General features: G+C 46.4%; 1 protein-coding gene across 1 annotated transcript in view; it reads right to left on the reverse strand.

The window, feature by feature from the left end:
* The window catches only part of LOC119460630 (uncharacterized), a 203,771-nt gene extending 178,839 nt beyond the window's left edge, over window positions 1-24,932 (reverse strand). The window contains exon 1 of the mRNA XM_037721661.2: window positions 23,915-24,932. Coding sequence (XP_037577589.1) covers window positions 23,915-24,260 — 346 coding nt within the window. The 5' untranslated portion in view covers window positions 24,261-24,932. The remainder of the gene's footprint in view (window positions 1-23,914) is intronic.
* Window positions 24,933-25,137: the final 205 nt, after the last annotated feature.

Consider the following 25,137-nt stretch of genomic DNA (forward strand, 5'->3'; position numbering starts at 1 on the left):
TACCTAAGAAACATCCTATCCTCCTCAGCGCTGCAGTTGAAAATACACGCCCTTTTACCCCTGCAATTCGCCAACCTTGCCCAACTTTCGACAGATTTTTCTCAGTTCAGCTCTCAGTTTGGTCTCCAGCTTAATCAACTCCATACCGCTCATTCGGCTTCATTTCAGTCACTGAGGCGCATCCCGTGTTCTTGCCCATGTCTACTCCTGTCTAATTTCAGTCTGAATATTCCCCACTCGTGTTTGTTCTTGAATCTCGCGCCGCACTTTTTCTATCAATGTCACGCCGAACACCGTTCCTTCCATCCTTCGTAGTACCGTCGCCAACTTCATTGGAAGCTTCATCGTTATGCCTCCTGGCGTCGGATCTACGCTTGAGTTGGGGTGAACTCACTTTATTGATTAAGTACTTCCCATATGTCGCACTTCTCGAAAGGTCACTGCGTGTGTATCTATGTCAAACAGGAGTCAAATTTAGCAGCGCCCGAGGTAACGCACGGTAAAGACCAAAGTGCTACAAGGCTCCGGTCCTTAGAACCTCAGCAAAATGCAGCTGGGACACTATCGAACGCTGACGATTTCTGTGCAACGCGTGGTACTGGAGTTGCAAGTCGCGCAGCGCAGGTCCACTTCGGGGAGCACGCGTTCGCAGAGCGAACAATAGCTTCTCTTCGTCCCGACCTTTGATGAGATGAGATGCCGCATGTCCCGAAGTCATTTGTGTGACCGTTCTGCGCAAGCTTCTTTTGTGGCAGCTGCATAACTGAGGTCCTCTGCGTTGCCAGTACAAATAACAAATGCGTTCGATTCACAGTGCATTAGTGGACAGGGAACTGCAGCCACACACGCTAGGCGACTCAGCGGGAAACGTCAAAGACCTGTCCTGTCAAACAAATGTGTTTAGTGGAGCGCTACGCAAAGCGAACACTTATCATTTGCGTGTTCCCCGCCGAATGAATGCGAGGGAGATCAATGCAGCTTTCTCCTAGCGTTGCCTTGTTCCGACTCAGTGTGTCCGCATTTGCTGGTGTCGCATAAGATGCTCCAAACAATTCGTTCTTCGTGCTTTGTGCGCCTCCTTTTATTTCATGTCATTGTAGTGCAGACCAAGTTCTTGTCGTATACCAAGAAATACGCTTCTCTATTCTTCGTATCTATGCTGCGCTAACAGCTGTGCTAGTTTATTGCAAAAAAAAAAAATTCCAGGTCTTGCTGACTCTGAGCCCAGTATAAACTTGTGCACATGTCTTAAGGGTATCTTCACCCACCGATGAAGTAGACTTGCGCAGATGACAAAGGATTAGCAAATACCCGTGAACTCGATTAATCCTGTCAGGCTTCAAGGAAAGTTAATTCCCTGAGCGTTGATGTATGTAGCACTGGGTTTTTCTAAGGTATGATACAGCGACTCATCTATGGAGTAAGCGCTACACCTAATCTGAACTTGAGAAAGTCAAAGCAAAGATAACCTAAAATGCAACCTAACCTATCCTAATATAACCGTACATACAAGTAGTGTGATGAGTTTTCTATGAACGAAGAACATGCGTATTTTTTTGTTCCAGGTCGGAAGCCCTGCCCCGGAACCATGCATAATAATATGAAGTATGGGGAGTCTATCGGTGCCTATGAAGCTTACTCCAAACGTCTTATAAACTTTAAGCGAAAATAAAGATAGGCTGAAAGCCAAACGAACGATGACATCTTAAGAAATCAGCTGGAGTGATATTGAGGTTAAACTAGAACAGGTGGCATATGTGGCCTGGAGCTTTCTCCTAGTGTTGCCTTGTTCCGACATTTCTAGTTGTTTATCTCATATCCCCACAAGGAGCAACGGCAGATGTATTGCCTCCTATACTACCTGATACTAAGCTCAAGCCGCAGCCAAAGTTGGTTATTTATAACTTGAATAATTTACATGTTTGTTGCAATGAGTGGATGAAGCTGTTGTGTTACTCTTTCTATTTTTCGTGTCACCATCGTGTGTCAATAAGGGTAAGACTACAGCACGTGTTCGCCTCGCAGAGCACAGGTTGCTCGCAGCATTGAACCGAAGGCACCATTTTGGCCACGCGGGTGACGACACCGGGTCATGCGCATCACTTATGCACAAGGTCTGTCGGCGCATTGTGCGGCTGCGCGTGCTATCTTGCGCGGGAGGCCGATCGGATGCCGGAGAAGAAGATGGATGTGCGCGTGTGTCCCGCCGGAGTCAGGAAGAGGCCGGGCCCCTGTCGATACTCCAGCCAGTTCCTGCGCTCGAGCTGCGCCGTCTATTGGGAAACTTCGAAAAAAAGACGCCCGCTTCTAATTCTTTATATTTCTGGTGTGCGTCGGAGAGTTAGGCGGAGAATTCCAAGGACGCAGAGAGCGAGACACTTTTCCTACGAGCCTTCGTGAGAGCAAAAACAGTGTAAAAGTTAGAGCGGGATTAAATACTCGTGAATATATATTACATACGTGAATGTACGTGAGTGTCGGTCAGTAAATCTGTTGTATTTGCGGCCTGCATCCACACAGCCGCTAGATGATTGTATGATGGTTGTTGGTTTCTAGTTGATTAAACTAGGTTTGTATAAAAGTGTGTACTTGTGGCCGTGCACACTTGTTGAGTTATGTTGTCTGCATCCACCCTTTAACGACCTTACGGCTGACAGTATTAATAAAATATAAAATACTGAGGAGCCTTTTCGCACAAAGAGCTCTTAGTAATATGGGAAAATCGGTTGTAATCCGGCACACGTCGCTTCATTTTAATGTGCACTGGTCAATTTCCATATTTTATAATTGTGAGCATGAAACGTTTTCTTCACGCAAGAAGCTGCCGCAAGTATGCACGGGGTAAACCTCGGAAACCTCATCACAATGCGGGCAGTTGGTTATTTGCAGGAACCGAGATCCCCCCTTCGATTAAGTTTCTCTAAAAGAACTAGACCCCGTCTAATTCGCCTTCGCCACAGCATTCCCAACCTGTACCTTATGATTAGGCGAAATTGTCGCAAAATAACGTATTCTTGAACTCACAGCTTTGATTACGTTCGACCGTATAATGCCACCACAATTACAATAATCACACGCTGTAGTCGCCTCACTACGGGGTTTATCCCGCGTGCGACGTGAGCAACCCGTTGAGCTAGGTATATTTTGATGTATCCTGTCTGTGCTTGCCGCTGCACTAAGGTTACGTGCAAAGATAAGTTTGTATTGCACACAAAATTCGCATATTCAGTGACGTCATCACGTGCCTGAGCCTCCAGGAACATTTTAATCGCAGTTTTTCGAGTTGCGTCTACCGCTTCAGTGACGCGCGCAGTGAGCGATTAATGCGTGCACCATGTTTTGAACACTTGATAAGTGGTTCTTGAGGGAAAAGGAAAGGTTGGTGCTATCTTCTTCTAAGCGTTGTGCAACCAGAGGCGTTCCTCTCGCCATCCTCTGCGTTCTCTGTCAGTACAGCGCTGTCACAGCTGGGGGGCGGGAGGGGGGGGGGGAGTCTTTTACAGTCATTGTAGAGATTAAAATGCCCACAGTATCGTCTCACGTCAGCGTAGGTGCTCGGCAAATGAGCATAAAATCAGCGTGTGAGATAATAGGATGTAATAATGGTTACAACGTGGGATTGCCACAGCTAATTAATGCCGTAAAGAACTTCGTTATGTAAGTGGATGAAAAAGAAAAGAAAATTCGTCCGTCCTCAGTGAGGAGAATAAAACGTGGCGGAAAGGGACCTTAAAAAATATTCAGTGAAGTCCAGTGGCCGGCCGCCCACGCGCGACGCTCACATACTTAGAAGCCGAGCGGCCCGGACGTGTGGTGCCACGGGCGCTTTCTCGGCGCCGCCGCACTGCGGTGCAGGTCGCCCTAATTGGTGATTCACGACGAGCCTGTGCGCAGCGAGCTATCGCAGCACGCAACAGGCTTCATCTATGCCCGGAGCAGCGGCGACGGCGCTTATTGCTTGGGCAAACGAGTGTATGCTGGGCCTCACCGCAATGCTTCGAAGTTATGGAGAATGTAGAGGCCCAAGACAATCACGACTATGCGGGGCAAATGAAAGGCTGACGGCGCTAGAAGCAGGGAGATAAGACGCCCTCCTAACGGGATGAGAGCACCTCCGGCACGAATAGAGGAGACGTGGTTGAAAGCTACTTGGATTAAACAGAGGCATTCACGCATTCAGGGCAGAAGGAGAAAGAGCTTAGACGCAGAGATGGTCAAAAGGAACGAGCAAATCGAAAATGGGGGAGGTGGTAGAAAACCAAAGGACGCGAATTGAAGCCCCACTGCCATCATTGTACGGGGTAAAGATTGTATGGAGCCACAGTTCTCGATCAGCCGGAAGAGACGAATGCAGCCGTTAACGCTGGTGGCCTGCGCCCCAGCATCGTCTTGTTGTCTCTTCACAGCTCGGAGCCGACCTTTCCGGCAATCTTCCGAGCGCTCTCTTCACCTGAGGGAAACGAGAGCGGGCCGAATGAGTGCAGGATCTGCCGTTCAGCGGCCGTCTGATCACCCCTTCCCAACCTCTTCCATGGGACATGCGCACCAAGCGTGGCAACTGCCGGAGACACCTGTGCTCAATTGCTCGAGCTCCATCTTTAACGCCGCTCTCATCGCTTTTGCTCTTCTCCCCTTTGTGGACGGGCTCCCATCGGCCTGGAACGAATGAAAGCGACTCGCCGTGTCGTTCTTTATTTACCTGCCGCCTGTTTCTCTTTCTTGCTCGCTTCTGGAGAGAAAATGGACGCAATCTTTCTCGCCGGCCGCACAGACTCCTGCACATTCACCCGGTCTCGTACACCAGTTCTTCTCGCTCGTTTCTTCGCGAACGGCGCGAGCAAGACGCCCCCGGTGTCTTTATCTGGGTCTCGATCTGGTCCCAGCCGGCGTGAATCCTTCCCTCTGTTGTGGCGCCACGCTATCTCGTCTCTCGGCAAGCCTTTCTTTTGCTCGCTCCTGCAGCCAAGCCAAGCTCCGGAGCGTTCTTCTCCATGGCCGGGCTCTCTTCGTTCGCTCGCCTGCGTGCACTGCGCATGGCCTTCGGGAGCCCTGGAGGTCTTCTATGTGTGGTTATCTCGCCTTCCATTTCTTCGCCTGTAGAAGGACTCTGATTTAAACATGGAGAGTGGGCTGTTTTTCCCGAGTGGCACACGGCCTCGTTTCTCTTGGTTTGTTCAAATTAACGGATGCCTCGGGAGCGGCGCGCCGTACGTTGGTGCAACGCAGATTTATGCATGAACGGCAAGCAGCGTTCGCCAGGCTCGTCGTCCCTAAGCGGTGAGGGCGTTTTATGTAAGTCTCCCCCCCCCCCCCCCTCTTCTTTTTTTTTCTTTGTCGCGTGAGCATGGGCAAACAATTTACTACATCGCGGCTGTTTCGCACTGCATATCCGAAGTCTACACCGAGAATGCCGGGATCGCATCGACTTGTGAAACTCCGCGATGAAAAGAATAGAGAGAGAGAGAGAGAGTAAAGAACAAAATTAAAAAAAAAAAACAGAACAAAGGAAACTATAGTCGACGCTTGAACACTAACTGGTTTGTTTCACCTGCTCTCTAGGATGACAAGTATCATCATCATCAGCCTATATTTATGTCCACTGCAGGATGAAGGCCTCTCCCTGTGATCTCCAATTACCCCTGTCTTGCGCTAGCGTATTCCAACTTGCGCCTGCAAATTTCCTAGCTTCATCGCCTCACCCAGTTTTCTGCCGTCATCGACTTGCGCTTCCCTTCTCTTGGTATTCATTCTGTAACTCCAATGGTCCACCGGTTATCCATCCTACGCATTACATGGCCTGCCCAGCTCCATTTTTACCGCTTAATGTCAACTAGAATATCGGCTATCCCCGTTTGCTCTGTGATCCACACCGGTCTCTTCCTGTCTCTTAACGTTAGGCCTAACAGTATGACGTACACGAATGTTTGTTTTTGTGGCACCTGCAGGCCACATTTTCAGCCAGGCTTACATTGTACCAGTTAGGACAAGATATAGCACGCTGATTAACTTTTGCGACCATGCTGTCTCGGATTGCGCCGTATAGTATAATCATGTATTTACAGAGCACTCAGTTGTCCTTGTGCTACTATGCTTAAAAAGTAAACCATGTGTTGTACAATAAGTCATTCATAGCAAAAATTTTAGGGCTATTCAAGAATCGGGGAAGAAGGATGCAAATACCGGCGAATGTTACAAGAAAGATGGCAGAATTTTAAAAAAAGAGACTGTATCTCCACTCTCTTTTGATCCCCCCCCCCCTTTTTTTTTTTCCTGTGCTATTCTGTTGATTTCACAAGGTGAAGCGATACATACCATGCAATACCTCCAATGTGCCTGGACAAGAATATCAAGGAAAACACGGGGAATACGGGAGATGTAAATTCAAGATGATTAGCAACACGAGAACAAGATAAGAGCAGGAGCCAACATTTCGACAAGTGTACTTGTCTTTTTCAAGGCGCCTTGAAAAAGACAGGTACACTTGTCGAAATGTTGGCTCCTGCTCTTATCTTGTTCTCGTGTTGCTAATCGCTAAAATTTCTTTCAGTTATCCACTCTGCACCAACAACGCTGGCTTGCGAAAGAAACAAACAACCGTAACTTTCTTTTGCTTTTCAGTCGTAACGTAAATCACGTTAAGTACAAAGCAACAATAGGACATATTTTATAAGTAGAGAATGTATTGCAACTTTCAGATCAATTTTTGCTAATACATAAATTTGCTGTCAAACAACTGCACAGAATTCCGATATATTATGTTGAATGAGCTTTCCGCTCGCACTTTGCCTAGGCAGATACATTAAAGCTAATTAGGAGAAAGTACTTCGAAACACGCGTTATCGCCAGCATATCGCACGTCATTAGCGGACACAGCAAGCTCACCTATATTTTGGTTCATAAATAGAAATTATTTGTTATTTTTATTTTAACAAAGCCGGGTAAATTGCAAGGAAAACGATAAGAACCAGACTCACTGTGAGAAGCACAGCAAAATAAATGGATAAGAAAAAGTCGAGTATGGTAGCGCACATATAATTAGAACACCTCCGAGAGCAGGCAATGACGTCGATGAAGAGGTCTTCGAAGTTCGCGTTCGCAGAACATGGTTGGCGCTTGCTATTTTTAAACTGTGGATTAAAAAGAACATTCGCGCCAATGTGTTCAGAGTTGAATTTCTATTGATGACAACGAAGGCTCTGCAGTTGCTTAGTATCGAAGCGAAAGGTTGCGAAGGATGGGGCTCAACTAAACGTTGAACCGTCGCGCGCTTGTCCAGCCTTTGTAAGATTTGAACTTGTATGAAAAATGTTTCATGTTGCGCTGATTCACGTACAAACGGAAATTTAACCAAGCGGAACCTTAACACATAGCATGGTTTAAGCTAGTGAGTACGTGCTGAGCTAACAGCAACGACATATAAGTAGACGATCACATGAACGCATATACAGCCCGCTGAACAAGCGCTAACTTGCTGTTCTCGTATCATCTTTAATTTTCACCACTACAATAACGTACAAAAAAGCTGCATAATGCCCCTGTCTATTATTATTATTATTATTTTTTTTTTTGTTTTTAGTCTGCGTTTCTGTACCACTTAATCTTTTCTGCGCGTATATGTCCTGGAATGTCTACAGCTGCAGCATAAATGAACAATTCGGACGACTTGCGCTTTGTTTTTCTGTTCCTTTTTAGCAGGAATGGAATGTACTAAGTCCGCAGTTACATCGATAAAAAAAATAAACAGTAAAAAACAATAGCGTTTAGCGCATGCGTTAAATAAATGAAGAACTAATTTCACTCGTATTCTTTTTACCATTTATCTCCTGTTACCGATCTATCAGTCACCTCAAAGAAAGATAGTGTGTTTGCTTTTCTATCCTCTTGATTTTTTTTTTTTTCATGAACATGGCCAAGTGCACCTCCGCAGTATGCAAGGGACGTCTACCTAGGGTCGCTAAATTCAATTGAGACGGTGCCTTCATACAATTTCATAACCATTAGATTGCGATCAAACTGGCCTTGATATCATAGGATACGATGTTTGGAATGCTTGAGATGCCTAAACTAGTCCCAGCTACAGTTTCTTTACGAAGATGGCTTCCTTTCACCGTTATCGAGTGCGTGACAATGACATACTTCACTTACCTAAAGTTCAGCAGCTTTTCAGAAGCCACATCACCTAATAAGAGACCGAATTCACAAACCGGGTGCTGAAAGGAGCCTTGTAAGTCCTAAGCTACAGCTCGAACTCCGATACGGATTGCCACGACGCGACGTAACTTCTCGACTTCTTCTGAGACAAGGAGCTGCGTAACCTAATGCTACTAGTTTTTTATGAAAAACACCAATATCACTGCATTTTTTATCGCTATAGCTCCCAAGTAAACGTCAAATGCCTGCCGTGTCACTGTACCCTGCGTTTCAAGCAGAGACAACCGCTCTCAACTATATCGGCACGACATGTAGGAGGACCAGTTTCAGAATTTCCTTACCACTCGTCTGCCCGCAAAACATCAAAAGTACTTTTATGCTTTTTGAGAACAACTGGCCTGTGCGAGTGCCTTTTGACAGCGTGGCGCGTTGCACTGCCCATGTGTTGATAACAGCTTCCAATTCTTTCTGCTATAATAAGTATTCTCCTGTTTCCTCTTTTTGTACATGTGAAGCTGTTTGGAGAAAGCAGCTCATGTTGACTGGGAGCCGCATACTACCCCGTCACGATAGAAAGCAATATAAGAAAACTCTCGAAGCTTCAATAACAGCGAAAAACTTTGCAAAATGTGACCTCTTGTTACAGCGTCCAGGTTTGGCACTGATGTGGAGCAACTATAGCGACGGAACAAAAATACAATACAGGCAACATATGCACTGTTCCTTTATTTTGTTTAAACCGTGTTTTACATTTCTGTATTAAGGATCGGAGCGTAGAGAAGGAGCGTCCGGCCTAAGCGATAACCAGATTTATTTTGGCTACGTCATCGGGGGCCAGAATCGCCGGCGAACACCATAGCAAGCAAGCGCAGATCGAGCCTGCGCATATTTGCGGCTACGACAATGGTGCAGGCGGTACACTCTCATTACTGCACACCTTCGTAGATCAGATTTCTACACCCCGGAAATTTTGTTTGAGACAAACCATAATTTTAGAACAATATTTAAACGCAACAGTGATTTATTACAAGCTCGTGGTCCAAATAAAGCGATTTGTACTAGTGAAATATAATATAGGTAAAACACCAGCGAATGTTAAACCAATGCAGAAAACGCATACGTTGCGAAGAGTTTACGAATGTGAGCCTTGATATTCAAGATACGACTGTAAAGGTTGTAGTTATTGCCCTTGATGAAATATCAGTAAAAGATTTCTATAATGCCAGTCACTCGTTCTTTTACAAAGATCTTATCATGGGCAGGTTGCCTGTAAGGTATGACTGATTGACGTCACAACCTTCGAACGTCCTAATCTGCCAACAACCGCGCTCGTCGCTCGCTCGCACCGTCTCTTATCTCCACACGGCTCTGACCTTTATGCGCCGTGCATTCGCCGCTCAGTTTCCGTTGAAGCGATAGACCGCACGTACCTTCGCCGCTGCGGTGTATCCGCTTGCTGCCAGAGTTTTGACGGTCGTTGTCTGCAGTCATTCAGTGTGATCTATTCATGTTTGTTTGTGCGCGCTCACACCACGCTTGTTCATTCAGTTAGTAATAGTCGGGCCACATTTTCCAACGCACGCTACACATGCAATGCTGCCCGAATCGGCAGTGCAGCGCTACAGGTGTGTCCCTTCGCACGCGCTGCCCACGGGAAGCGCTTCTCATCAACACCACCGTTTCACACGCGCCTTCTCGTGGTCATCGAGTCTCTCTTCATGTCGGTCTACTTACGCCGCAGCACACCTGCTTACTTATCAGCTCATGTTTACTACAATTCATATTGCTACCAAAGCCGCTCACCTTACTTCGTATGACAATGCTGTGTTGCTATCGCATTCATTGCTTCGCCCTTAAGGCGAAACTGTGACATTTTTTGATCTTCAAACAGCTTTCCACTACGAAATCATTCGGCTTTAGCAAATCACTGATAAAGTAACACTGGCAACGTGCTGAAAAATGAGTTTTGGTGCCCACTTATGGTTTTTCATTTAGGGCTTTTACTTATGTTTGCCTTCACATTAACTATGAATTGAAACTCTAACATGCTAGGTGCAATCTATAAGCAAACACGACGTGTACGATTCTCTTAGTTCTTCAAATCTCGCTCTGCTTCATTGACATCATCATTTCTCTGACTCCGGGTGCTCATTGGGACCCCAAACTGTGCCGCTTGGCACTTTGTGCCACTGGTTCATTCCGCGTCTCTGCCACTAAGTTAGCCTCATTTTGCTCTACATTTTGGCTGATACTTTCCTCTATCTGACAGGTCACCTTTCGCCTATGTTTGCTGACTATCACAGCCGCCCTCATAAACTTCTACGACAGGCTGCACCAACACCAGCGGCTCTTTGCTTGTAAAAGCGCAAGACAAAGCATTAGTGGTTTGTGTGTGCGGGTGTTTGTAAGTTGGTGCCTGTGCGTGGGCATGGATGTGTGCGGGCGTGTTCGTGTGTGTGTGTGGGCGTGCGAGTAAGTGTGTGTGTGTGTGTGTGTGTGTGTTTGTGTGTGCGTGCGTGTGTGTGTGTGTGTGTGTGCGTGTGTGTGTGTGTGTGTGTGTGCGTGCGTGCGTGCGTGCATGCGTATGTGTGTGTGTGCGTGTGCGTTTGGGCGGGTGAGTAAGTGTACGCGTGTGTGTGGGTGGACGAGTGTGCGTGCGTGCGTGCGTGTGTATGTGTATGTGTGCGTGTGTGCGTGCATGTGTTTGGAAGTGTGCGTGGGTGCGTGCGTGTGTTTCTATGTGCGTGGGTGAGTTCGTGTGTATGTCTGTGTGTGTGCGTGCGTGTGTATGTGTATGTTTGTGTTTGTGGGCGTGGGAGTGCATGGGCGAGTTCGTGTGTCAGTGTGTGAGTGAGCGTGTGTGTGTCGGTGTGTGAGTGAGTGAGCGTGTGTGTGTGTGTGTGTGTGTGTGTGTGTGTGTGTGTGTGTGTGTGTGTGTGTGTGTGTGTGTGTGTGTGTGTGTGTGTGTGTGTGTGTGTGTGTGTGTGTGTGTGTGTGTGTGTGTGTGTGTGCGTGCGTGCGTGCGTGCGTGCGTGCGTGTTTGTCGGTGTTTGTATGTGCGCGCTCGCTCACTCGCTAGTGTGCTTTTAAATTAGACAAGGAAGTGAACAATTCGGAAAGTGTTTTAGCGATCTACACGTCGTAATCGAACACAGCACAAACAAGCCAAAGAAAACGCCAGAACGAGACAAATGACCAGCGCCACGGTGTGCTGAGGTCATCAGCGTACGCCCGAGACGCGACACACACCGAGCCGTTCGCTCCGCTTGTCTGCGAGGCTGCTCCGTGGCAATGGCGATTCCCGCTATTAATCCCATGGTGCATCGGAGACACGTCGTTACGGCGGCTGCACAAAGAGCTTGATGGGAACGACACTTCGGGGACGCATCTCGTCTTGAGCCCGAAGTGCGGATGAGGCCGTTTGGCAGCGCTACTATTCGCCGGATCTTCTTCGCGACGCCCCGAGAAATTGGTGATACCAAGCGCCGTCTTGGCCGGGGAGTGCAGTCAATACCGCAGAGAGGGTATTGCTGATCTGGCGCAGCAGAGGCGTTGTCGAGGAGCGAAGTCACCGGACAGTCGGTCTAGGAAAGCGGCCTTAACTGAAATGAAGAGCGCTCTTTCTTCCAATTAACAGAAGGTTACCGTAACTACGTGTTAGCACGTGCGCATATTGGTCCAAATATTGACCTGGCCTCTGCTTTCAGACGTACTGTGTTTCATCTGTGAACGAGCGATGGGTCTATATGAGTAAGGCATTCGTCGAGTAAATTACAGTAATGGTGGACACTGGGTAGTCATGAAAATAGCTATTATCGATGGACCGCAACATGTGATGCTGAAGTAACTGCATCACAAAGTTTTAGTTCGGAAAAATAAATAAATAATAAAGTAAAAATAAAAGTATGAGGGACTTCAAAATTGAAGTTTAGGGAACGAAGCAGCAATACGACACTGATGCGATGAACTCGACATGTTCAGGCGGTTCTTGTGCAATATGGTCATCATTCACGCCGCCACTTCCCTTAAGAGACGCTAAACTAAACCATATATTTCATAAACACTGGTGGTTACCAAAGAGCCCTTTAGGAAAGAGACGTGTCCTCCATCAGGTTCTCTGAAATGAGCTGATAAATTCTAACACGAATACATCAACCCCTGTTTCAAGATCATCAAGACCATGCACAAAAGTTTACGCAAAGTGAGATAAGCACCTACTGAATTTTGTTTGGTACGAGGTTTTGCGATGTGGTAGCACTAAATATAGACTCGGGAGCAAACATAATAGTCCTCCAAATCACTAGAAGCTCGTAAGAGCAGGAGGGGCAGTTGGAATGGCACTGCATATGTATACTAAATGTGACATTTAGAGGCTGGCAAAACGAAAAAAGCTGAAACAACCATCACTGACAAAACAAAAATCGTTCAGCATTGAGAACTGCCCATACACATGCATAAAGACAGCCTTTTATAAACAAGGGAGCATGCTTTATGTCTCACGTAGTTAATATTACAAACATTTGGAGAGTTTATTTTTTCTCTACATCCAGTTACCGGCAAACCAATTTTTCTTCAATTTTGTATTATTCTTTACAACAATACATAGACCTGAGCTACTAATTTCCTCTTCGGAGAAATACACAGACGTTTCTGGACTTAGTTCTGAGTGGCGCCCGTTTTCAGAGCTCAAATCCTTTCAAGAACGCGCACAATTCTTATTTCCTGTCTGCCAACTGTGGTGCTAAAGTAACGAGAACCGACAGGTTGAGAAAAATGAACAACGCCCCACTGTTTGAACTGGGGCGTGGCGTCGTTTTACGCAATCCATCTCCCAGCAGAAATCATTACGTAGCTTATCTGGTTTTCTTCGCGCGTGTTCAAGTGATTGCATAGGTGGTGCTCACGTACCCTCCTCACTTTGTTACGTGGGGAAACAAATGATTGTGACATTGGGCAAAGCAGACGCACAGATATATCGAGATGGCCTTTCGGATCGGCGCTCTTGCTGTAAATAGCTTCCATTCACTTGTTGTTTTCGTTTCCCCAAATTTATCGTCGAGTCAACCTTGAGTTAGCGATGACAAACCGGATGTGATACGTGCACATCACGCGATGATGTGACGGGGGCCTTTTTGGGAAGCCCGACAGTTTTATTCAGCAAGACGGGATTCGACGAGCGTACGACATGGTCAGTCGCGGACTGTCACAAACCAGGGCAAGTATACGTGCAGCAAACAGAAGCCGTTTCTCATTGTAAACGTGTGTCACTGTAAAATATTGAAGTGCTTAAAAGGCGGGGAAGCCATTTTACATACAGTCCCTTTCGCTCGTCCTCTGTTTTCCCCTTTCCTTTACTAGCACACGTGGTCGTTGTTTTGAGTGGCTTTTGATAATCAGGATAGAGCTCGCGTTTTGCAGCTATATTCACCGATTCTGATTACAACACCAAACGAGTCGTGTGTTGGGTCATTCACTTATTTTTAGTTAGAACTGCTTCTCAGTATTTATCACGTCTTCTATTGCCATACAATGTTATTACTTGTTCAGAAACACCCCATGGCTGCTGTCGTCTTAACGTACTTTTCTCGACGACATAATGAAGACGATGGAATTTTGGCATATACTCAGTGGCATGTATCAGCTAGGAGACCAATGCTGGTGTCAAAAAGGTTTATTCAAGAGCGGCACAAATACCCAGGAACCCAATTTTGCGTGAAAGGAAAACGCTTAGACACCGGCACAGATACCGGAATGTGTGTGAAGTATTCTAAGAACGCTAATCGCATTAAAATCAGACATGGCACAACTCGACATGGCAGAATTCACCTCCGTTCAGAAGAGCCCACCGTGATTACCTGATTCCGGCTGTTGCTAACACCCCGTCGCTCGGTTTGCTGAGGCAAAGTCTACAGGAGACTACACGTGGGCTCACTTGTGCGAATGGAGACAAGAATGTTTTCAAGGTCTCACGGCGTTCTCTTTTCCGCCGCGGAGTTTGCGGTGGCCCCCTGTTCCCCCGTGCTCGACAAATCGCCGAGGGTGCTTTCGAGCGTTCTGCTGTGAAAAGCTATGCCGCAAATCGAGAGGAAACGCGCCTTAAGTAAGGCGTCAAACTGTCGCCGACGGAGGTCCCGGAGCTTGAAAATAGGATGTACAGATGCGAGCGACGCACCCACGAGTGACTCGGACGAATTCGCAGCACGGAACGCATTGAGCTGCATACTGCTGCAGCTCGCCTCATACTTGGCGAACAAGTGTCGCTGCCAAGCGGAACAGTACGCAGTGCGAAAACACGAAAGCGATCCGCCAGCTCCTCCTTTTTGATATTTTTTTTTCAGTACGTTCGTTTCTTACCCGCTGCACGGTAAACTGTTGGCCCGTTGTTTTTCCTAAGCGGCTGCTGGGACCATTCAGCGACGACAAAGAAAGGCGGGGAGGGAATAGTGGAGAGAAGGAAGTGAGGGTGAAAGGAGGGGTGCTGTTCTGTAGAGAACTGTTGCCACTGCCGGGCGATCGATAATTTGTCGTCCTAATGACTCGGGACTCGGGTTTGTTTCCTTTTCTGGTGGCCGCTGTTGCCTGAAAGGGAGGGAATAGCAGTCGGCCATCGAAAAGAAGAAACAGCTCCCAGATGGGAGCGCCGATCATTATTATGGTGAACGTTTTTGGAGTCCCCCCTCCACGCCATCTATTTTTTTAGGTGACTCCGTGAACTCCCCCCCCCCCCCCCCTCCAATTTATCTTTCATTCTTCTCTGAATCGCCTTCGAGGTCGTGTGTTGTACCTGGTTTCTTTTTTTATTCGCCGTTGATGCATTGTCGTTGTAAAGACCCGCCAAAATTTATGGAACAGAACTTGCCTGTTGCAATCGTCACGTGTAGCGACACCACGAATCTTCCTGTTTATTACAAAGAAAGCTTGCGGCTCAGCTTCAAGTGTGGATACTTAAAAATCGTGAAACTTTGACGTTGCTTTTAAGTTCCCATGCATAATGTTGTGTTTGATGCGGGGGTCTAATTTATATTTTGGAGTGGGAAGAGGAGAGCTATTTACTTTGTATGCTGAAACCATGGTTCTGAAAATACTTAAGTATTAAGAATTTAGTATGATAGTATAAATCACATATGAATTATATATTTAGTACGAATAGTACGATATTAGGGAAGTACGATATAATTTTAACTGAACGAGACCTCCACTTCGAGCTTTCACTGCCCGAGAACGTTGTGCAGAAAGCTACGTTGAGCTTTCCTTTGCCGACTTGATGTCGTGAGGCTAATCACTGCATTTCTACAGAAGGTGCCACGAGCGGAAAGATGAGAAGTGAAGCGCCCGACGCTTCGTCCAGCAACCGCAATACGAATTCGAAATGGTGGAGCCTCCGAAACTATCCGGCAAATGAACTTCATGTTTCCTTTGAAGTACCTCACAATGCCAGTGGATTGTGCAAATTTGCCTGTTACCTTCCCGTACTAATCCATGTAAAAGAAGTAAAATGGGAGCACCAATCACTTGTCGCTGATGGAGGTCGGGCACACAGCCCTAAACAGGTTGCAGATGATACACGTAGCAGCGGTTGTCACCCCTCGGCTTTCTTTGGTAATTATGTACTTTTATGAGGAACATAACCTACGGAATAGGAAAACAGCGTTGCGTGTCGGCTCCCTACTTCGGAATGGCCACCAACGCCACTTACGACCAGAACAGTAGTGCTGACATCGATTATCTTAAGTTTTATGTGCTGCATAAGACATTGACGGCGTTTTCTTGTTTCTGCATTCTCCTTTTCAGTCATACGTTGTAATTTTTTTTACTTGTTTCTTCTTATTCGCTCTTTCATGCGTCGTACTTCTACCTTGACAGTCTGCTCTAACATTCATTAAGGAGCCTGAACGGACATCCATCTGCAGGCATCGTGACGAAAACCGCAGATAATACTGTCTCTAGCTCGGGCAAAGGCATCCGAAGTCGTTTATTGGCCTTTCCATTCAAGCACGCCAACCTTTGAATCAGGAATTTGCGAGTGGTTTAAATCAAGATACGTACTGACCCGAAAACGAAACAATTGTTGCCTGCGTTGGCCGTTCAGCCAGCCATTTTTATGAGTAGAACGCAATATTCACATTACATTTGCTACATCCTTCATGGCTGAATTTTGTGCCGATTAACCTACCTTAAGACACTGAAACACGCTTACAACCCTTCTTGTTGACTTTTCTGATTTTATTGCTTCAATACAGCGTATGCGAAAGAAAGGCTGCATTTCCGCGGAGAGCAAGGCAGACCCACAAGCTGTGCAAATGAAAAGTTCCGGAGACGGGTATGCTTATGCACTAGCACTCCCGAAAAGAACAAAGAACGAGTTCACAGGCGCCTCTTGGGGCCTCCCGCACACAATTCACAGAAGTCGCAGGGGACTTTACAGCTAGGTACTCTCCGAGTCTGAGTCACTTTGCGTCCGCCATCTACGCCACGCTGTGTATATCCGCGCGCGCAACAAAAAAATTCGGTCTCCTTTGTTCCTAAACGGAAGGTAGGTTGGGCGGGACTTCGTGAACGCACGCAAACACCCAGCTCAACTCTTGTTAGCAATGCGAAAACCAAAATGCAGAAAACGCACTTCGGTCGGAGCGCACCGTTTTGAGAAGAAAGCGCTACCAAGCCCGCGGGAAGAAAACGCAAAGTTCTTTGTTTGCTTCTTTCAGGGCCGAGAGGGGCACGCCAGTCTTTATGCTAGTTTGTTCTTCAGCCATCCCATGCTTTCAATGTCGACGTGCTTCTGATTCCTCGGGGATGCTCAAAGGTGAGGATGTGTTTAGACGTGACTAATCGGGAGGTTGGTAGCCACTAACCTGACTGCGAAAATCTTTCTTACATGAGACGAAGAATGTAGAGAAGTTGTTTGGTATCTGAGCAGTTATTTGAGGAGCTGTAAAGTAACAAAACATTTGTTTCTTGGTATAAATTATAGTTGCACACAGTCGACATTCTAATACCCTTTCTTATTCCTTTAATGAGTCAGAAGTACGTCAGATTCTACAGAAGTCGGCTAAAAATCAAGCGCAATCACAACCTGCTATAGTGACTTGCAAACTATATGCACCACTGAGCGAGATAGGTAGGTTGTACTGGTGGTACCAAATGAGGTTAGAAGAAGGATAGAAACAAGACGATTTCCGGCTACCCAGGTGTACGAGCACTGATACACCAAAAGGCAACAAAGAGCAAATTGAAAAAAAAAAAAAATGTGACAGCATATTAAGCACCAATACTTCGGACACCTGTCCGAGTAAAGAAGCACTTCACCCCAACAAATGTCATCTTTTAAGAACCTGGAACAGACCATATATGATCTGCGGTTGCTCAATACCTTTAATATACGTCGCGGGGCATCTTCCTTTACTGAGCGCAGACTATTCATTGATGTTAAATTACGACCCGTAAAAAGTTGCATCGTGTTTTTAGCCATAGCAGGTTGCAAAGCTACCTGTATAGGGTCTCTTTCACACTCTGAAGAGAGGGCGTTTATTGTGCTGAATAACTACTCGAATAAATTGGACTACACTAGGGATTTCTGTAGACCTACAACTGGTCACTTTCAGTAAAGACCGTTTTTCACGCACATCCCCTTAACTTGAGATTACAAAATAAAATAAAAGATACAGGAGATGTTCTTAGGATAAACAACGGTATCTTGAGTTGTTAATTATCTGGTTCTGAGCAAGGAATAACATTTAGCAAGGCATCAATGAAAGCGTAGTTGGTAAATTTCCAACCTCCAACTCTTCAAGGCAGAACAGTTACGAACAAGGCGCGCAGCAAAACTTGCTCAAAATAATATTTCTACAGAAGGCACAAAGAAGCAGCAATGACCGCAGGGGGTGTTTAATATTGCTAAGAGATCATTCTAAACGCTCGCCTGCTATCTGATGTCATTTAACAATACGGGAGCAATGCAGAATTTATTTAATAACTGTAATTAAATGCGTAAAAAAAGAAAGCGCGTATTTGCATAAACATGCTAGCCTTATTGTATGGATATTGCTGAATTTCTCTACATTGTGTCACTTTCTTTGAACATGTAATTATAACCACATTTGTTTGCTTTTCATTGTATTACTTTAACAATTCAAGGTATACCAGGATGTCAGGGCCTTATTTTCTTTGGTATTTTTGTTGTTCATGCAGCTATGCCATATAACTGTGCAACATCAACTTGAACTAAAATGAAAAGATCGACGCATTAGTTCCTTCCTTTCGTCGCTTGGCTTGTGGGCACTGACAAAAACTCTGATCATGTTCATTTTTATGCGTTAGTCGAATCCATGCAATATAAAAAGATAAGGGGGGGAGGGGGGAGGAGACAGAGCGATACAAATAAACAAACTAGGAACATATTACGCCACCGAGTAGCAGCCTGGTGGAAATTAGGCCCTTAACCAGGTCACGCTGACCCACTGCTCCAGATTCCTAACTGTGTTGTTCCAGACACAACGCCTGTCTTATATCGCACGCTCGCTTTCTCGGCACATCAAATTGTGGGGTACGGCATTTACTGGTAATTATCAGCACTGTCGTTCCATGAAGCCTATTTAATAACTGTGTTATCGGCTAAATAATCTGTGGATGCGCTTGGTCTTTTATTGAATGATGCGCAGTCGTCTCCTCTAATGTCGAACCGTTGTTCTTCTTGGCGCTATAATTTGGTAAAGGTTACCCATAGGTAATACTTCGTGACTAACCCGTGGTTATTCACGGAAACGTTATGGAGCGACAATGGGTATCAAAGGAAGGAAAAAGCATTGGAGGACAACAGAAGATTAGTTTATATGATAAATCCAAGAAATTTTCGGGTGTGTGTTCGAACAGGCTGACGCTCATCACGAGAAACTGGTGATCGCTGGGCGAGGCCTCCTACCTGCAATTTCCCTAGACAAGCTTATGGCGATGATGAGTTGATTTTTACCCCTGACCGTCTTTGACGTCCGCACAAGGCACTTTCGACAGTGTTTCAATTAATGCGCTTTCGGTATTGCTACGTATTACTCTCAGCATGCTTCGCTCCGAGCTCTGAAGAATTTCATTGCAGGTCAAGTTCAATGAGTACTGCAACAATCCGTGTAACAGCATTGTAAATACAGCTAGGTGAGCAAAAGCGACGATTCAAATCACACACGTTTATGTGGCGCAGATGGTCGAGTAAAAGGGAAAGTAAGTCAACAAGGAAGTATGAGTGGTGGATACCATCTTCGTTCGCGGCGCAGAAGCAGCGAAGCCAGTATTCGCAAAGCAAGGGAAGTGACAAAGCGTTCGGCACTGGTAGGTTTGGCATGACAAGAAAGTGTTGTATATTATTGTCCTTAGTCACTGCGTAGTAACGGTGCGCCGGACACAGTTTCGATGCTGAGAGGAGAGGGTGTGTAGATATATGAGAGCCTGTGCCGAGATGCGCTTCCACTGGAATCACACAAGAAATCGTAGAACACAAGCGCGCTTCGCGATTTTCTGTGCAACCATTGCTGGTTGGTATTACACACTTCCATGTTGCTGACGCCCGTTTCATTTACCCGTAAAGTCTTCGGAAACGTTCCGTTTGTTAAAGCTCAAGTGATAAAGGAAGTAATGAACAGTTAGCAATATGCATACACCTCTAGAGCCTTGTACACAGTTGGTAGTCTTGCGCCCAGTGTGTCTGTAAGCTGGATGAAGAAAACTAAGGTAATCTAGCATCTTGTAAAAATACTGATTCTTTTTTTATCAAGTCTTCACACAGATTTGTGCAAAGTGGTGCAGTGTAAACTGCACTTTCGTTCTGGGCGCTTCTCAATACATGTTCGCTTTGTGTGTGTGTGTGTGTGTGTGTGTGTGTGTGTGTGTGTGTGTGTGTGTGTGTGTGTGTGTGTGTTAGATTTTAGCATCTAAAGAATAGGGCTGATCCCGGATGATTGTCTGGAGAAGAGCGAAGAGGTTTGGCGTTTCGGCTGGCCTTTTCTTGCTCATTACAATTCATTTACAAATAAAATTTGGTATTTAAGGACCTGTGTAATAATTCTCAGCAGCATGATGATAATAAAACTGCATTGTTCACTCGCCATGTGGCTGAATCATTCTGGTTTCAACTAATATAGGTACTGCTGTTCGGCAGTGGAAAGCTCTGTTGCCTTCAAAAAAATTGTCGCAGTTTCACCTGAAAGTTGAAGCATCAATTGCGATAGCAACTTAGTAGAGAGCTATACGGAGTAAGGATAGTAGTTTTAAAGCTGTATAAACTTGGGCGTACAGCAGCACCAGCAACGCGCAAAACTGTTGTCGACGCCGTCGGCGTTTTGCCCGAGTTCGCACCGAACGCGCGCGGCGTTGGTGACTGTTGCCGGTGCCTTTGGGGGCGGCTCGGAGGTTTTCGACGAGATCAGAACGGGACACTCGTCGAGCAGCGTCGGAAGTCACTCGCACCTTCTCGCCTCGCAACGTTTTTATATAAACACGCATTTGGTGCCGCAGCTAAACGTCGCCTCCCCTCCATCCCTCCCATCCCCCACGGCCTTTCGCGCGACGGAAGAGGTCACGTTTGCTCTATATATATGGGGATTGTAAAGGCGGAAAGAGACGCTTAATTCTGCAGCCCTTCATGGAGCACAGCGCAGAACGCGCGTTTGCTCTCCGCCGTGCGTTCGATCCCCGTGAAAGCGCGCGTCCCTCGCGCCCTTTCACTTGCTCACACAACATACGGCACGCGGCGACGATTTCATCGCCGTTGACGTCATACGAAACCTCACGGTGACGGCGACAGCAATGGCGACGGCAGAAATTTGCTTTGGAGTGTCCATATATTTGCCATCGCAATAAAATTTGCCACATAGTTGTAGGCCGTCTGGAGTGTGGAAGTTTATTATTCTAGAGAAGAATGACTTCTGTGATCATACTTATTAGTAGCACGGCTCCATGGAAGCGTGTACTTCATCTTTTGTGTACTCCAAATGAAAGCGCTTCGAAGAGCAAGGACGTAGGATGTAATTACCCGATTGCTTGCATTTTACATTTGTTGATGAAACTACACAGCAGGTGTTTTGAATCACTGCAACAAATAAAATTGGTGGCTGGTTGCATGCAACTTCATGGCGGAATCAAACTATCTACACAGACTGCTATCGAGAAAAGATAACGCGAATAAAACCGCGCCAAATGCATGCAAGAAGCATTGAGTGACGGTGTTTGGTAAATTCGGCTACTGCCGGATATCGCACAGCGGAGCATTGCCAAAAAGCTAAAACAGGCTGACAGCATTCAGAATGTAGCTAGGAAGGACGCGTGACATGTGGCAACGAGGTGGCTACGCTGCTCGACACGACCTCACAGAGTTCGTCGGGCTTTGTTGAATGATTGCGGCAAGCTATCATTTAAATATGAGCACTAGGAATGTTCGAAGTAAATGTTTCCGTATCTTCGTGGCATGCATTTAATATTTACCGGCACGCGAGATTTTTAATATCTCTCGTTGTAAGAATAACCCGTTGGGTGCTTTCCTGAGCGGCAATGTTCAAGTTTTGTAAATTTGTAAAGTAGTCCAAGTAACCGGCCCCTGCAGGTTCTCGCCACCTGTAGTGGCCAGTTACTAAAAATCTGCTGCCAGGACGAAACCGAAAGAAAGATTTGTAGATTTGTTTTAGTAAGACTTCAGAGGAATGGCAGTACCTCGTAACCGAACCAATTATGGCGAGCAAACATTAGTTTGTCATGCCAGTCCTCTTTATTAAATACTGCAAAAGTGAATTCAATCTACTTAATTACAACTTATTTACTTAAGTGCTTTGTGAATGCTAGTATATATTTTTGCACCTTCTTGGCAATTTTATTTCTGGTTGTTTGTTTATTATAAGTGTATGCGGTCTCACTTATGATCGGAATTATATAATCTCGCTCACTACACACTAACGCGCCTACTTTGTGTATTGGGCCTGAGGCCCATTTAATTTACAACACTGTATCTTTTTGCCTGCCTTCCCTTTATGAAGAGTGGAATATAGTTTATTTATTTCTTCTTTTTAGTTAACAGAGTGGTTCGGTTCCCTATCGATATTTCTTGCTTTCTATTACGTTTTTACAGTGAGTTCTACTAATAATGGGCGCAAACGACTTGCGAGCTCATCGTGTATTTACCTTCCTTTCATTTTTTTTCCCGAAGAAAAGTAATCAAAATAGCCTCCGTGGAACCATGCTTGCGCGGAACCCTTACTTTGCTTGCGTTCATTTTTACACAGGGATGTCAACGGTCACTAACTTGTTAGCAGTAATTTAGGGAACTGCATATTGTCATGCTTTAAATGCTTTCGCCAAGGTGCCCGAGCTTCTCCTTTCGACAAGTTTCTTTGTACGGTATGCCTGCAAGTATGGCTCTCTTGCATAAATAGTGTTATAGAGGCAAAGACAGCTTTACAATAAGCAAACGATGTGAACGTTGCAGAAGAGTATTCCTCCTTTTGAGCAAGCACGATCAACTACAAAATTTTGTGTAAAATAGAAAAAGAGAGATATAATAATGGCGGTGAAATGGTGAAATTCTTTGCAAAAGTTGTGTTTTGTTGTACTGGACGAATTTTTCTTGGAGCCATAAGCAACATAAACCAAGAAGGAAAAGAAAATAGCATGTACTCGAAAAGGAAAGCGCGCTGATATAAGGTGTCCCTTGAAACTGGTTAAAAGTTCCACTTGTTTTTGTTATCAGGCCACAAGTATATTCATGACTAGGGTAGCAGGGAAAAAATATGTTAGCCAAATAAGCTGTACGGCTGGCCCACGTATTCTGCGGCAGAAATAGGGTACAATTCGTTTTGCTGTCTACACAAATTATGATGGAAGATGAGGGTCTTGACAAAGGACACAATGGCACTTCCATCGATTTAAGGGTGTTTCAAGGTAACTCTTGAAATTGAGTAACGATACTTGATCAATATCTAAAGCATTAAAGCCAAACATTAGCATGCATACTTACTCGTAAAAAAATGTAGTTATTGCTACACTTTCATGTTAGTCAAGAGAACCTGTTTTTATTCAGTACACGACAGTTCCGGCCTATAATAAAGCAAAACAATATAACGAAGACCAATAATACTCGGTCATCAAACAACATTGTGCTGAAGCCATATCATCATAAATTCCAATTATCATTTTGCACGCTCTCCCACGCTTTAATGAATATTTCACAGCCCAAATACCATTCGCTAAACCTAAGTGTGTTCGAGGCCAATTCGATTATGCGCAATAAAAGCCATATCAAAAAAGCGAAGCATAACTGACTTTATTGAACTCAGATCATCTTAATGACGGGTGTTCTTTTTTTTACGACTAAAGTTTTAAAAAATTAATACCCCTTTTACTACCTTTTAATATGATTTTCACATCAACCTTGACACTCGTGACAAGGAATCGGGCAACAAATAGTACCAATATTTGAATATATTCTCTCAGTTGATTTTGTATACGTAACTCAACGTTGGTCCATCGGTGAAATGTAGACAGGAGCGGTGACGAACAGTATTGGTCACAAGTACATAGTTATATGAATTCTGTTGTACCACCCTATGCGGTCTCCGACCTTTGGTCAGGATGACACGGCAACCCATCCGTCATATACTGCTTCTTATGTCACGATGCTTTATAGATGCGTGGCAAGTGACGCCGTAGAAAAGGACACATTTTCGCCTCCTCAGGCTTCCTTCTTTAGTGTGTTAACATTCCTGCTGCGTCGAAATGTGCACCAACTCACCTATCTGCGGAACGTCGTACTGCCTGGCTCCTCGCGGTGACCTGACCGACTGCTGTGCCTTGGACGATCCCGCGTCGCCGGTGTGCGCCACCTCACCGGGCGCTTCGGGGTTCCCGGCCTTCGCCTTGGCCGAGGCTGTTGGCGAAGAGGAGCCCTTGGCGACCGCCACAGCTGGGCCGGACAGAGACGAGGGTCCCGCCCTAGACTCTCGGCGCTCTAGCAGCCCGGGCCTCCTCCACCACAGTGCCTGGCGCATGGCCGAAGACGATGGGCCCATGATGCGGGCCGCCTCGCAACCGCTGCACAGCCACAGCAGGGCACCCAGGAGCATCAAGCAGAGACGCATGGCGAGAGTATCCGTTCAGCAGACAACAGCTCACTGCCACACAACACGGAGCGCGCGAAGATTCCAGCCGCGACAGGTGGTCCGATGGCACGACAGGAGTCCTGTCCAAAATAGGTCCGACGCGAACTACTCGGCGTAGGCGAGGAGAGGAACGTCCGTCAAAAACTTATTTCTTTTCTTTCTGTTTGTTTCTCTTTTGTTACCAGTCAGAGGTAGCAGGCTGTCTACGTGCAATCCTTGTGCTTCAGCACCTGTTGTAGTGTGCGATCGTCGAACGGGACGGCCGAGTAGTGAGGCGAAGCGGAGTGCAGGGTACTAGTGAAGAAAAAAAAAACAGCTAGAGAGAGATATGCGCTAGCGCAGCGGCTACTTCTAGGCGGCGCGCTCAGCCGCAATGCTCCGAGGCAACAGAGGGTAGCCGTACGGCAGCACCGGTGCGACGAGCATGGCGGCGGTGGCGGGGGGGGGTGGGGTGGGTAGTCGTTCACCCGCGCTCTTCGAGTTGTGGGGGGGTCGACGGCAGCACACGCACTACTCACTGCTGCTGCTCGCGGAGCGACACACGCGGCGTGTGGTCGGCTGCGGCGGCGCGGCTATTTCATTCTGGCTCGCGCCTACACACAAGGCGAGAGAGAGTGGTGGCCAGCTCGAGGCGCTCCCTAAGTCTCTGCGTCCCTTTCACCCGCGCGCGCGCGCCTACGTTGGGAGGGCGGTCGGCCGTTGCGCGCCACTCTTCCCGCGAGCGGCACGCATGCGCGTGCCGCACCACTGGCCAATCGGTGCCGCTGGCGCCGATGACGTCCGCGCGCAACGCCGAGCACGCGGACACACTGCTCCCCCGCCGCTGCCGCCGGGAGATTCCCTCTTTTTGTTTCCC

This window comes from Dermacentor silvarum, chromosome 8, assembly GCF_013339745.2.
Source record: "Dermacentor silvarum isolate Dsil-2018 chromosome 8, BIME_Dsil_1.4, whole genome shotgun sequence".
In the NCBI taxonomy this organism is placed as follows: domain Eukaryota; kingdom Metazoa; phylum Arthropoda; class Arachnida; order Ixodida; family Ixodidae; genus Dermacentor; species Dermacentor silvarum.